This window comes from Coptis chinensis, chromosome 6 (genome assembly GCF_015680905.1).
Source record: "Coptis chinensis isolate HL-2020 chromosome 6, ASM1568090v1, whole genome shotgun sequence".
Classification (NCBI taxonomy): Eukaryota; Viridiplantae; Streptophyta; class Magnoliopsida; order Ranunculales; family Ranunculaceae; genus Coptis; species Coptis chinensis.
This window is the reverse complement of record NC_141461.1, coordinates 30,769,263-30,781,745: the sequence shown is the minus strand read 5'-3', so window position 1 is coordinate 30,781,745 and position 12,483 is coordinate 30,769,263. Positions and strand designations below refer to the sequence as shown.

Below are 12,483 nucleotides of genomic sequence, written 5' to 3'. Positions count from 1 at the left end.
ACAATTTTTAAATTACGTACAAGTTTGATTTTGATATTTGTTTTTATGATAATATTGGTGGCATGAGTATGCACCTACCATGGCTTCTCTTCTGAGACCGAACATGGACCGTGATATCGTCCCACGAATTAGAGCATGAATGAATGACTTTAAAGATCGCCGAAGTGGTCAAGGACGCCACAACATTCACTTAGATCGTAACCAACTCAAGACTAGGTCGACATTGGTGATATAGTGGACACCATGATTTCATACTCGATATATGCAATTAAATGTTGATGATATGGAGGGAGATACCATGGATGATGTTTGGTTATTGATAAGCACCCAAAAGTGTATTATGAAACCCCATTGAGACATATAAATTTTGTTAATTATGTGTTTAATAATCATGAAATAAATATGTTTTCATACTTTTGCAGGTATTCGCAGTAAACATAGAAATATTATTTAAACCTGCGATAAAGCACGAGGAACGACATATATATGAATTCTTCCAAATCCACACAGAAGCATCAAACTTCTGAAGCTCCTACCTCTTGAACCAGGACTCCAAATGCGACAAGTAAGCTGACTCAGACAATCAGGGCGATGAACTCTACGCATAGGCGGGAAGTTGTAAAATTGCCCAAAGACCGGACCGCCACTGGAGTGCACATAGGACCCACTATGCGGGCCCGTAAGATTGGATGAGTCATCAATCATGGAGCATGTCAAGACAAAAATGACAAATTATTAGTGCAAAGTTGACACCTTGCATGTAATTAATTAGATTAAGTGTTAATAGTGAAAAAAATGCAAGGTGTCACTTTGTTTTAATGTGGTGGATAAAAATGAAGTAAATGTGGTTTGATGTTTCACATGGGAGGAAATGAGATTTCTCTCAAATGGAGAAGAAAACAAAACAAGGGGGGGACACTCTATTTACTCTCTTGACTTCTTTTCCTTACCTTGTATTATTTTAATTCCTTAGTCATTTTTATTATTTAGTTTTTAGTTTTGTAAGAAAGCTTGTAATAGTTTTAATGGAGGAAACTTTGGTTTTCTTCTAGAAAATAAATAGAAAGCAAGTAAGTTTAGATAGTTAGTCTTCTTCTTCCTTTTTCTCTCTCTCTTTTTGTACTTCTAACTTGTAATCCTTTATCCCAAGGATCATGAGCTAACTTCCCTTTTGGGGAGTTAATCCAACTCATGTGAAGGAAAATATTTGTTGTTGGTTTGGTAAGTTTGTTAGGAAGAACAACTAGACCTACATCCTATCCCAAAATGGTAGTTGGTGTAGTGTCTAGTTAGGAATCAAAGTGATGAGTTTAGAGATAAGTCATTGCTTGGTTCCACTTGCTAACATGTATGAGCTTAGAGATGAGCCATACATGTTAGGGATCAAGTTTTATTCTATTAGGACTTGTCTATGAGTCTAGGAAGAATAAAATGAATTTATTAAAATCAACAACAAAAGTTATCTTCACATAAGGAGGATTAGCTCTCCACCTTTTTTTTTAGTAAATTGTATTGTGTCTTAGTTGCATGATTTTGAATCTTAATGTTTTTCTTAATGTTTGTGTAGAAAAGAAACCTAGTATTAGTATTAAACTTACTCACTAGTTCCCTAAGAGTAAAAACCAAGTTGTAGTTGTCCTAGACTTTAGGTTGGTTCGAATCCTTACTTCAACTTTACGAACACGAAGATCGTGAGTAAGGAAATCTTTGAATTCGCATTTTTTGCCAAATTAGAGAGTAAATCTCTAACGTAGTAGAAAGAGCAATATCAGTTATGTGAGGCGATTCACTGTGTACGTCGTTCGTATAATCTTACAATGTGTCGAATCGTCTTTGAGTTTGGAGGTATCATCGTATGGTACCTGGGAGATAGCTATTGACACCAAATCGTTGGGACACCTTTCATCCCACACCCTCCTCCAAAGAATATGTGCCCATTGGAAAAAGCCAATTAGTGGCTATCTTAGAATGAATGAAGACTTGTGGCCACAAGCTTCTCTATATTTTGATGTAAATGGTGACTATGATATTTACTGGGATCGCATCTCAAGGGGTCTTATATTGCCTGCTAACATGTACAGAGCTGCTAACATGGACTTTGTGGGACATAAGGCTATTAGAAGTGATTTGTGTATCCCACACCCTGCTGAGCCTTACTTTTCATCTCAAGGTCCTTACGAGTCTTTTGTTCCAGCTCCTTCTGATTCGGATAACCCATGGAGCTATGACATAGTTACATCTCAGGGAATGCATGTCGTCATACCTATACCTCATGTTGTTGATCAAAGTTATCTTTCGAATCTTGTCCTGGATTTTGACACTCTAGATGAGGTTAGTATTTGGTTTATATTTTGAAACTTGAATTATATTTGGTTTATAGTGATGATTTTTCTTAATCTATTGATTTTTTTTAGGCTACACTTAGAGCGCGATATGCCGAGTCGCAGCTAATGATGCATGGGATACGCGATTCGATTATGACTACAACCGATGAATACTACCATTATTTGGTGCCCGAGCGAGAAGAGAAGCAAAACTCACATGATAGAGTCGCAGAGTTAGAAGCGTAGATTCTAGAAATGACATTGCGAGAATCATGGCGAGGGAGTAAATCAAAGAAGAGGCAACCTAGCGAGGGATCGAGTCGAAATTAGTTTATTTTATTTTATTTTTATGTTTGTATTGATTGATGTTTGTATGGATTATGTTTAATTAATGAATTGAATTATATTTGTTTAATTAATGAATTTTGGTTAGTTGAATAGATGTGTGGATTGTTGAGTTGTAGAATGAATGGTAATGGATTGTGGCGTGAGTAGAATGGATATGAATTTTTAGGGAATTTGTATATAAATAGAAGAACAAGATTTCTCAGTTTTTGCGTCTGCCAGATACAGACGGCATAGTTTTTGCCGTCCGTTCATTTAATTAAAATGGGAGACAGACGACATAGTTTCTGCCGCCTATACATAAATAACCAACAGACAGCATAAACTATGTCGTTCGTATCTCGGAACTTATTATGGGCAGCTGTTAGCGAAGGTCTTGACTTTGGTTGGGTTTTTGACTCATTCCAAATTTAAGACCCTTTTAGCAATCCTATTGGAATGACATTTTTGTAGTTGGAGTACTATATTTGTCTTTAGCAACACATATAGCTCCCCATTGGACTTGCTCAATCAAAATAGCAAAATAGTGCTGAATTTTCAAAATGAAAGAAAGGCCCATTCATTACATTAAGCCCATTTGCCCATTGGTATGAAAATATTATCTGTGTATAAAAACGTCCCATGTATAAAAAGTAGTAAACTCACTTGTTCAACATCTGCAACTGGGCTCTTTCGTTTCATCATTAAAACCTGAAAAGCAGGTATGCTCTGATTCTTTTTAACTTTTTCAGCTGTAATGGGCCCCACTTAAGTGTTTGACTTTTATAGAATGTTATTTGAGGTTTTCAAAGTATTTATTAGACTTTATAGGTTGTTTGTAGTTTGTAGTATAAACGAGTTGTTGGAAATTGGAATGGAGCATGAGATGGAAGTAGACGAAAGGAAGGAGAGTGTTGCATCAGAAAACCATCTTTTTAAGTGGAGCGAATGGCAACTGCTCGATTCCATTCTGCCCACTGGTGGATTTGCTCATGCTTTCGGTCTCGAGGCAGCTATACAAGCTCGCTTTATCTCTGAGCCTGCTGATTTTAAAACATATTTGATACATGTGTTGGAGAATACTGCTAGCTTACTTCTTCCTTTTGTGTATGCAACAACTGTGTCACCTAATATGAATGCGTGGAAGGAATGTGATAAAATATTGGAAGCAATGATGACAAATGAAACGAGTAGGAAGGCGTCTATTTCTCAGGGGTCAGCACTTTTAAGGATGTCTGCTTCGGTGTTTGTAGAAGTTCCGTTGTTCAAAATTATGAGAGATACATTACTTGCTTCTGGAACAGTTTCAGTTCATCATGCTCCTCTTTTTGGGCTTGTATGCGGTCTTCTTGGATTTGATAGCGGGACGTCTCAGAGGGCGTACATGTTTATAACAATGAGAGATGTTATTTCAGCTGCGACGAGGCTGAACTTGGTTGGGCCATTGGGTGCGTCTGTTTTGCAGCATGAGATTGCTCATGTAGCTGAAGGATTGGTAAAGAAGTGGATGAATCGTCCCATGGAGGAAGCATGTCAAACATATCCTTTACTTGACACCATTCAGGGTTGTCATAGCTACTTGTTTAGTAGATTGTTCTGCTCTTGAGAAGCTTAATAGCAAGATGTCGGACAGTTGTTTGTGAAGTTGATGTTGTCCTTATGTTATCAATTCTTATGACTTCTACTTATATGATTAAATAAGGGGAATTGCTTTGTTTTCTTGGATCTTGAGCGTCGGTCAGTCAATTGATACAGTGTGCTAGAAGAATGTCAGACTTTAAGAAATGTATGAGAATAATATGTGAAGCCATCTAAGATTGACTCTAAAATTAACAGCCAACAATTCTCTCTATAGCAAGATGTGTCTATTTGGCAATTGCATTGAATCAGATTCACCTTCAATAAAGAAATAGAGAATTATGTATGCTACTTTTTCAGGCTTATAAATTTTTCCCCCATTTATTTCTTTTTGCCTTGTCATGTGTAATAGGAGAATCATTTGAATAAAGAACTCTTTGGAATGTTTGGGAAATGCTGCTACATACTATTGCATTTTGGATACAGGTGAAAGAAGCATAAAGGGAAATGGTAGATAAGGAGGAAGGAGAGGAGAATTTGCCAAGGGTTGCAAAGATTATGAAGTCGTTGCTTAACTCTATTGGAGTGCAAGAATATGAACCTCATGTGATACACCAGTTTGTGGAACTCTGGTACCGTTTTATTGTTGATGCTTTGACGGATGCGCAAGTCTACTCAGAACATGCTGGAAAACCAACAGTTGATTGTGATGATTTGAAACTTGCTATACAAACAAAAGTTAACGCCAGCTTTTCACAGCCTCCTCCTCGAGAGGTAATCCTTTTGTCTGACCTGAAAAGATGGTACTTGGTTTTCTTTGCTTTTGGATAACATGTTAAGATGTTATGGGGCTATAACTTGAGGATTTGTTTTCTTCCCCAACCTAAGTTGAACGATGCATTAAAGAGATGATTGCTTATGTATTCCCTTGTTTGTCAAAAGATGTGATGTGCTTTAGAGGTCACATTATAATATATTTCTTTCTCCGTAGTAAATTTCAGATTTTCTTGCATACATATCCATTCTATCACAATTTCATTTAGTTTGACTGGGATGAATATATAGAAGTTCTTAAATAACTCATCTTAGAATTTCAGTGGCATACTTGGGAGGTTGGGCCCAAGGTCTTGGGTCCGATTGCCATCTTCACGGGGGATAGGGGATTTAAGATTTTAAGGGATTAGGAAATAAAGTTCTACCTATTTACAGTAAATATAAAAATTTACAATTCATGGTTAGGGTGATAGTGACAGCTCTAATAATGTTGATCATTTTTCGGTGTTAGAGACATTTGAAATTTGATCTTTGATGACACTTGTTTAGTTACGGATAGTGTGGTGAAAATTATTCCATATATTTTGATATTGAAATTTTTTCATAGTGGACTTATGTGATTTTGTTTGCTAGAGGTATTAAATATTATAAACCTAGGCATCACATTCTGAGGTTCACCTTCTTTTATGATGTATTTAAATTGTTTATTTTGTTCTTGGAAGCCTTTAGCACTTGATTGGGGTGGAGTTATGAGATTGGTTCGAGAATGTTATGAGCTTACGAGTTAAGACTAACATTTCCTATTAGACTTGACTAAGAAGATGGTAGAATACTGTTGTCTTCTCTATGTCATGATCAAAAGGTTCTAGCATATCGCCTGTATAGTTTATTTTCTTTCATCACAAATGCAAGGGATTATTTTAATTACTTGTCATTTTTTAGCCAACTATTCAAAAAAATATCCTATAGTTCTTTTGTCATTGTCCATATGATCAGAAGGGTGCCTGTTTGTTCTCCATGTTGCTACATGCATGCTAGTGGGTGATTGTTTTTTCCTTTTTGGCAAAAATGCATGTGTTTGTATTGTATTAACAAATCTAAAGGATTTACAAGTACACTCTGAGAATTGGGTATGGCCTAGAGGATCTCTATTTAGTTACAATGGCATTTCACCTCATCTCACATATATTACGCATTTACACCATTCCATCCTCCCTTATTTATTGTCTTGTGGGTGTTTTTCTTGCTACATGCTGTATTATGTGCAATGTGCCAGTTATAGCACTTTCTTTCACTTTAATATGGTCTTCCTTGTTTATCCTTGCTGGAGGCGTCCATCCGCAGATGCTAACATGCCTTACCGTTCATTAGGTCCTACTTGAGCTGGCAAGGATTCGAAACAAAAATCCACTTTCGAAGTCTATCGCAGGTTCTGGAATCCCACTCCCACCTGAAGAGGACACCTTGATTAGTCCAAACTACCAATTTGCAATTCCAAAGAAGCATCGACCCCAGGCAGCTGAAGAAACAGAGGAAGATGACGTAGGGGCTGATGAAAACCCTCCCCAGGAACAAAAGACAGATCCGCAGCGGCAACAAACTCCACTAAGGGTATCATTTCCTCTAGTGGGTAAAAGAGGGGGCTAATCATGACCTTCACCAAGACAAATGTATAGGGAGGTGATCAGCAGCCACAAAAACTGCATTAGGAGTCAAATTTTTGCCTTGCTGCTAGTTTTCTGAGGTGAGAACTTTCGTTACAACAATGTTGGAACTTCTGAACATTGCCAAAACTCGCCGAAACGACATTAAGGATTACTGGAGAAAATAGAAGTACGACTTCATTTACGAAAGCCTCGCTTTGTATATTGCTAGGTTGTAATCTATTCTTGTGCTGATATTTCAACCAGATGAATTGACTTGTCTTTCTCCGGAAAGAGTGATGTTATAATTTGCTAGTTGGTTAATAAATTGTTATTAAGGTAAAGTTAGCAATGACTGGTGTATAGTTTGTTCATTCTGAGTGATTCTTATACAGTAATTATGAGACGAATTCCACTCAATATGTTTTTTGATTTTGTATTATTTGATTATTAGAATGCATCCCCTCCATTCCAGAGTACGTTCAGCTTTGGTTTGGCCATGTGCCAGAAAAGGTATAGGATCTTTTGCACTGAAAAAAGGTTAGTCCTTAACTTTTGAGCACTGACGTTGGCTCAAGACTGTAATAAGCAGCAGAAGAAAGATGTCAAGATCACCACCTTCAATCATCATCTATTCAACTCCTGTGTTTCCCCTTCTTGTGGTTAGAAGCTTAGAACGGTAGAAGTAGGAGTTCTCCTTTTCTTACTTGCATCTCTTACTTGCATCAGTGAATCAATATAGTAGTATGATGTTACCGTTTAATTTATTTTCCGGTTCCAAGCGGAACCTCTTATTGGATATATCATGAGGGGCATAAAAATAACATAATTGTAAGTTGCTTCAACAATCAAAACTGGCAAAAGTTAACCTCTGCTATCAAGAAGCAAGTTTCGGGGCTGACGCATTAGCTAACTATGTGTTTACAATTCACAACAGCAGATGTTCCCGCCTAAAAATAAAGGAGGGACAGCTTGTAACCACACCACTCTTGCCTAGTGACATTGGTGGAAAATAAGCAATTTCTCCCTGTCAGGTATACACTTCCATTTGCTATTCTTCAAACCACTTTCAGCTCCATCACAAAGACACCAAATACAGCAAAATTTTACATGTAGTGATCACATTGCGCCAGTCCGGCCACTATCCAAGAACTGCTAATATATTTTCAGACACCAATTCCACCAACAATAAGCTTCACTTCATTCAAAACTAAGAAGACTCTCTGATCCCACTCGTATCAATGCCAGCCTCTACACCCCCTGATGGTCCAATTCCCTCTGGCTTTGCCGGGCCGGGTCCTGCAGACACCTTCACCATTGATGGCCGCAAGAGTCTGTCACCAAGTTTGAAGCCTTTACGAAATTCTTGAAGAACAATACCTTCCTCAAACTCTGATGAATCCTCACGCATAATTGCTTCATGCATCTTTTACATGAAAACAAAGGACAGTTACTACTTCAAAGGAATAAACTTATGATAAATTATAATGATAAAAAAAGTTATACAAGTTGGACAATTTTGACATGAATGATGGTCTAACAATGCCAATGACCTCAGTAGCAGAAGAATCTAACACCAGATATCATGCCATACCCAGTAAAACTTCTTTTAAATGCTTCAGTTAGCGTGTACACCATATAATGTATACTCTAAAACCATTTAAAAGTTGCATTAAAAAAAAAAAAACAAAATTTACTTCCTACAAGGCTACAATGTAAGATATCATTCATACCAATTACGTGCAATTACCTAGTTTTGCTACAAGCAAACTACTAAATAATGTAGACAAACATGTGTATTGACTGGACAAGTTTCAGACAAGAATAAAATAACTGAGATGATCATTTAGTTGAAATCCAAAACTATCATTAAGAAGAGAAACCAACCACTTCCCCCAAAAAATAAAGATAATCATGACTATTTTGCTGATATAGGCTTCATCATGACCAATTGTAATAAATGAATTTTTGAATGATGTACTCTGGAGTCTAGGCCCAAAAAGGGCACACAAATAGAGCAGAGACAAGCTTCTTTAATACACTGATTAGTAACATATTCCTCCTCCTGAAAGAATTACTGTGTCAGTGTTGATCCTTGAGACCTACGTTTAGGATCCATTGAAAAGATTTCCAATGACTAACTCATGTTCAAAGTGTGCGTCAAAGACAGAATTCCCATCCTCTCATCTGGACTAGAGCGCATCTCTTCTCTTTAGTCCCCCCACTAGATTAATCCCCCACGTTAAAATTTAGGGTTAACGAGTATTAATCCCCCACTAGATGGGAAATTAGGGTCTCCCCCCCAAATACACAAAAAAAAAAACGGTCAACCCAAGTTGACTTTTTTTGTGTGTGTACTTGGGAGGGGAGACCCTAATTTCCCCATAGTGAGGGGAAATCCCTAAACTAGTGGTGGGGGAAATACTTTAACCCAAAATTTTAACGCATGCTTCCTTTCTTTGTCTCCTCTTCCTTTTTCAAAAAATTGTTTTCTAAACTTATCTTCCACATTCCCTAAAAGCATTCAATATATTAAATATTTTGGTTGCTTCTAAACAGTATAAAAAATTCTACGTACTTAAAAGTCTAAGCACCTGAAAACCGGGACCAGCATCACATCATCAAATTAATAGTTCTAGGCAAATTTGAGCTTCGGAAAACTGGGACCATCACCACATCATCAAATCTTGTCCTAAAAATCCCTTTTATCATTTTTTTTAAGTAATACAGTCTAGCTTTACCAACCCAGGACTCACATTCTACCCAATTATTTTGGAAGGTCAAGCAGGTTCAAATGTGTATGTACGCAATAAGTCAATAACAGGGATGGTCTCCTATCCTCGCATGTATATCACATCTATTAAGTAAGATCAACTAAACAGAAACTCACCAACTAGATACAAAGGGAATCCTATCTTTTGATTGATCAGTCAAGGTGATTAATAAAGCACATTGTCCAAAATCAAACAATAAAACAAAGTGCCCATCCTAACAGGTATGTAAAAAATAACTAGTAAAATCAATAGATACGAAACTTACCATTGGGTCAAACGGGCTACCAACTGTCTCCACAGAAACAACTCCTAATGATGCCAGAATCTCAACAAACTGTTTATATATGCTCTGGTAGCTATTACTGATCTTTTCCTCTCCGTCAGTCTCCAACTTGATTTGAGATTTAGCCCTCTCAAAGTTATCTAACACAGGCAACAGATTCTCTACTACTTCCCCTTGTACATTTGTCACTAGCGAAAGGCGATCTCTCTCCGTCCTCTTCCGATAATTGTCAAAATCCGCACTAATCCTAAGAACTTTATCTTTCAAAGACGACAATTCATCGGACATGCTTGCCACTTCATTAGCAAGAGATTTTTTCTCGTCTTCCATGGATAGCAGAGAATATTCCACCTCAGCAACCTTGGATTCGTCATTGTTTAATAAAGCTTCTTTGAATAATTCAAGTGATATCATAATGGGAGAAATTGGTTTTTCTTCAGCATTGGCAATGTCATCAACATTTGAATCTTCAGTTGAATCCTCATCTTCAGAATTTCCCTGTCCAGTGCACCAATCGGAAAACCAAAAAAGTTTAAGGAACAAGTTGGTACCGCAATTTCATTTTCCACTGAACTACTGCATGTCAAACTATCTTAAACAAATAGCAAAGTACTAATAGCACAATACTTTTATTCATATGCCATACTGAATAGGTGTTGGTGTTGTGGTGGAAACATAATAATAACGAAACAATATACACATTTGAATAGTACGCTCTCTTTCTTGCCGGAAAATTTAATGTACAGAATAGTATGTGGCCACAATTGGTTATTTGGCCTAAAAACATAAAGGGTAATTCAAAAATAACAGAAAACATTGGGTGGCTCTTTCATTTCATCAAATTAGAATGGCAGAGGAATTGAAACAAATACAAAAGCTATTTTTGGATGGGTCCATCATATTCCCTCGCTTCACATAAGCGGCTATATATAATACAGGTGAATGGCAGTAGGAATTGGAATAAATACAAAAGGTATTTTTCGATGGGTCCATCATATTCCTTCAAGTATAAGCCTGAAAGCTGCGAACCACTCCCTCGATCACACACACACACACACACGCACGCACGAACACACCAACACCCACACCTGGACACGCACACACTCACATACGCGTGCACACACACACACAAGGATGATGGGGTAATTGACATGGCATTACTGGTATAATTGTTCCTTGATTCACAACACAACTACATTCTATATACGTCAAAATCCAGGGGAGAGTTCGTCAAGTATACCTTGATAGAGTCCTGATCAGAAACTGTTTCAGCTTCAAGATCCACCTCATTTCCTATCAAAGGATCTTCAGTGCTCTGGTAGAAATCACAATGAACAAATCATAAATATTTCTCTCTACTAACGCGATCTTATAAACCCAATATCTTCATACCCAACACGACAATAGCGTAAATTCTTCTTCCTTGATCGGTAAAAAGTAGAACTTTATTAATACAGTAATCTGATAGTAGTAATAAGCACATAACACCACACAGCAGTACAATGCAAATATGCAACTAAGGTAACCTTACATTTCCCACCCAAAAATAAGTCTCATATCCAGCGACGTTCAAGCTGCTGTAAAGAGAGACCCTATCCTCAAACTTTCAGCAGTTTCGGCCAAAATATGGGTATTAAGAGTTGTGGGCAACTACAGCTACGGTTTCCAAATTAGAGAGTATGTTTATTCAAAGAATCTAACAAGAAAATCATCTCACTTAAAAGTAACTACACATATTAAAAAGGGAAGGAGTACACTTACAACACGGACTAGAAAGCTCTTTCTGGAAGATGGAGATGGGCGAGATGCACGAAGCTGCAAGGGTCTACTGAAACCTCTGAAGCTTTTAAGGAAAACTAAGTTGTTTATTGGTGAAGAATTCACAATCAAAGACCTTACTGGTTTGCATCCAAAGTTTGAGGACAATACAGAAGAAGCAGCCGAGCAGGCCATGACAGAGTTTAAGACCTGTTAAAAAACACATTTGAACCATGAATTTGTCATTGAATTCATGTACAATTTTGTTAAAAAAAAACACGGACATGATATTTGAATACAAAAATGAAAAATCTTGCATTCAATCGATGAATGAAAAAATGGAGAAGAAGGAGGTGTTTACCAGAGCAGTGAAGAGAAGAGAGAGCGAGTGTTTTCCAGAACATAGAGCGAGCGATATCCTTAAAACAACAACTACTGTTGTGTTGTGGGCCTAATAGCTCTTCTCTTTTATGGGCCTCCAGCCCAATTCAATTTTATGTTGTCGAGGCACGATGTCATTAGCCTTCAAAAAAAATCATCATTCAAGTTTTTGAACGAATGTGGACGCCTCCTCGGTTTCATTCAATAGACGATTCTATTTAGATGTACTAATGAATTCTTGCTGCAGGTGAGTCAATAAAGGAGAGAGCCATACCACCATAGGTCATACCAAACCCAAGTGTTTTCACCATTAGTGATAGAGTATATATTTGATGTATCCCTACTCTTAAGAATGTTGCGCCAGACCCCAAGAGCAGTCAGAAGGTATCTTAAGCTTCCATAAGTGCCTATCCTTCATATGTTGCTGCCATGTCCACTATGACCATAGAGAATTGTCTTTAGATATACTAGTTTGAAAGCTAGACGACACTAAGCAGCTAGGTTCCATCGTCTTAGATCAATGATGCCAAGACCACCTTCTTTTTTCTTAAGAGAAGTTCCTCCTTTGCTTGCATGATGCATTCCATTTTCCATGTTAGGTCCACACCATAAGAACTTATTGCAGATCTTTGTAACCTCGTCTA

General features: G+C 37.4%; 2 protein-coding genes across 5 annotated transcripts; one reads left to right on the top strand and one right to left on the bottom strand.

The window, feature by feature from the left end:
- The first annotated feature begins 3,278 nt into the window (after positions 1 to 3,278).
- UREF (urease accessory protein F) lies at positions 3,279 to 7,085 on the top strand. 3 transcript variants are annotated; one of them, XM_086566763.1, is made up of 3 exons: positions 3,279 to 3,370; positions 4,713 to 5,000; positions 6,372 to 7,085. In XM_086566763.1, the coding sequence occupies exons 2-3, from the start codon at positions 4,734 to 4,736 to the stop codon at positions 6,645 to 6,647; spliced, it is 543 nt and encodes a 180-aa protein (XP_086422889.1). In that variant the 5' UTR covers positions 3,279 to 3,370; positions 4,713 to 4,733; the 3' UTR covers positions 6,648 to 7,085. The 3 variants fall into 3 exon arrangements, with proteins under 3 accessions (XP_086422889.1, XP_086422890.1, XP_086422888.1); XM_086566764.1 differs by having other exon boundaries at positions 3,280 to 3,370; positions 4,639 to 5,000; XM_086566762.1 differs by lacking the exons at positions 4,713 to 5,000; positions 6,372 to 7,085 and adding an exon at positions 3,480 to 4,373 and having other exon boundaries at positions 3,317 to 3,370.
- Positions 7,086 to 7,395: 310 nt separating this feature from the next.
- Positions 7,396 to 11,950, bottom strand: LOC147492561 (uncharacterized). 2 transcript variants are annotated; one of them, XM_086565870.1, is made up of 5 exons: positions 11,820 to 11,950; positions 11,462 to 11,668; positions 10,941 to 11,015; positions 9,683 to 10,198; positions 7,396 to 8,069 (listed from the first exon to the last, which is right to left on the bottom strand). In XM_086565870.1, the coding sequence occupies exons 2-5, from the start codon at positions 11,651 to 11,653 to the stop codon at positions 7,854 to 7,856; spliced, it is 999 nt and encodes a 332-aa protein (XP_086421996.1). In that variant the 5' UTR covers positions 11,654 to 11,668; positions 11,820 to 11,950; the 3' UTR covers positions 7,396 to 7,853. The 2 variants fall into 2 exon arrangements, with proteins under 2 accessions (XP_086421996.1, XP_086421997.1); XM_086565871.1 differs by lacking the exon at positions 10,941 to 11,015.
- Between the last annotated feature and the right edge of the window lie 533 nt (positions 11,951 to 12,483).

What these genes read in the sequence shown, in the direction of transcription:
- UREF (XM_086566762.1), top strand. Translation starts at nt 3,523, where the DNA reads ATGGAGCATGAGATGGAAGTAGACGAAAGGAAGGAGAGTGTTGCATCA.
- LOC147492561 (XM_086565870.1), bottom strand. Translation starts at nt 11,653, where the DNA reads ATGGCCTGCTCGGCTGCTTCTTCTGTATTGTCCTCAAACTTTGGATGC. An exon ending in AGAGCTTTCTAGTCCGTGTT is followed by an intron (nt 11,016 to 11,461) that starts GTAAGTGTACTC and finishes GATTTCTACCAG; the next exon opens with AGCACTGAAGATCCTTTGAT. An exon ending in CTGATCAGGACTCTATCAAG is followed by an intron (nt 10,199 to 10,940) that starts GTATACTTGACG and finishes TGCACTGGACAG; the next exon opens with GGAAATTCTGAAGATGAGGA.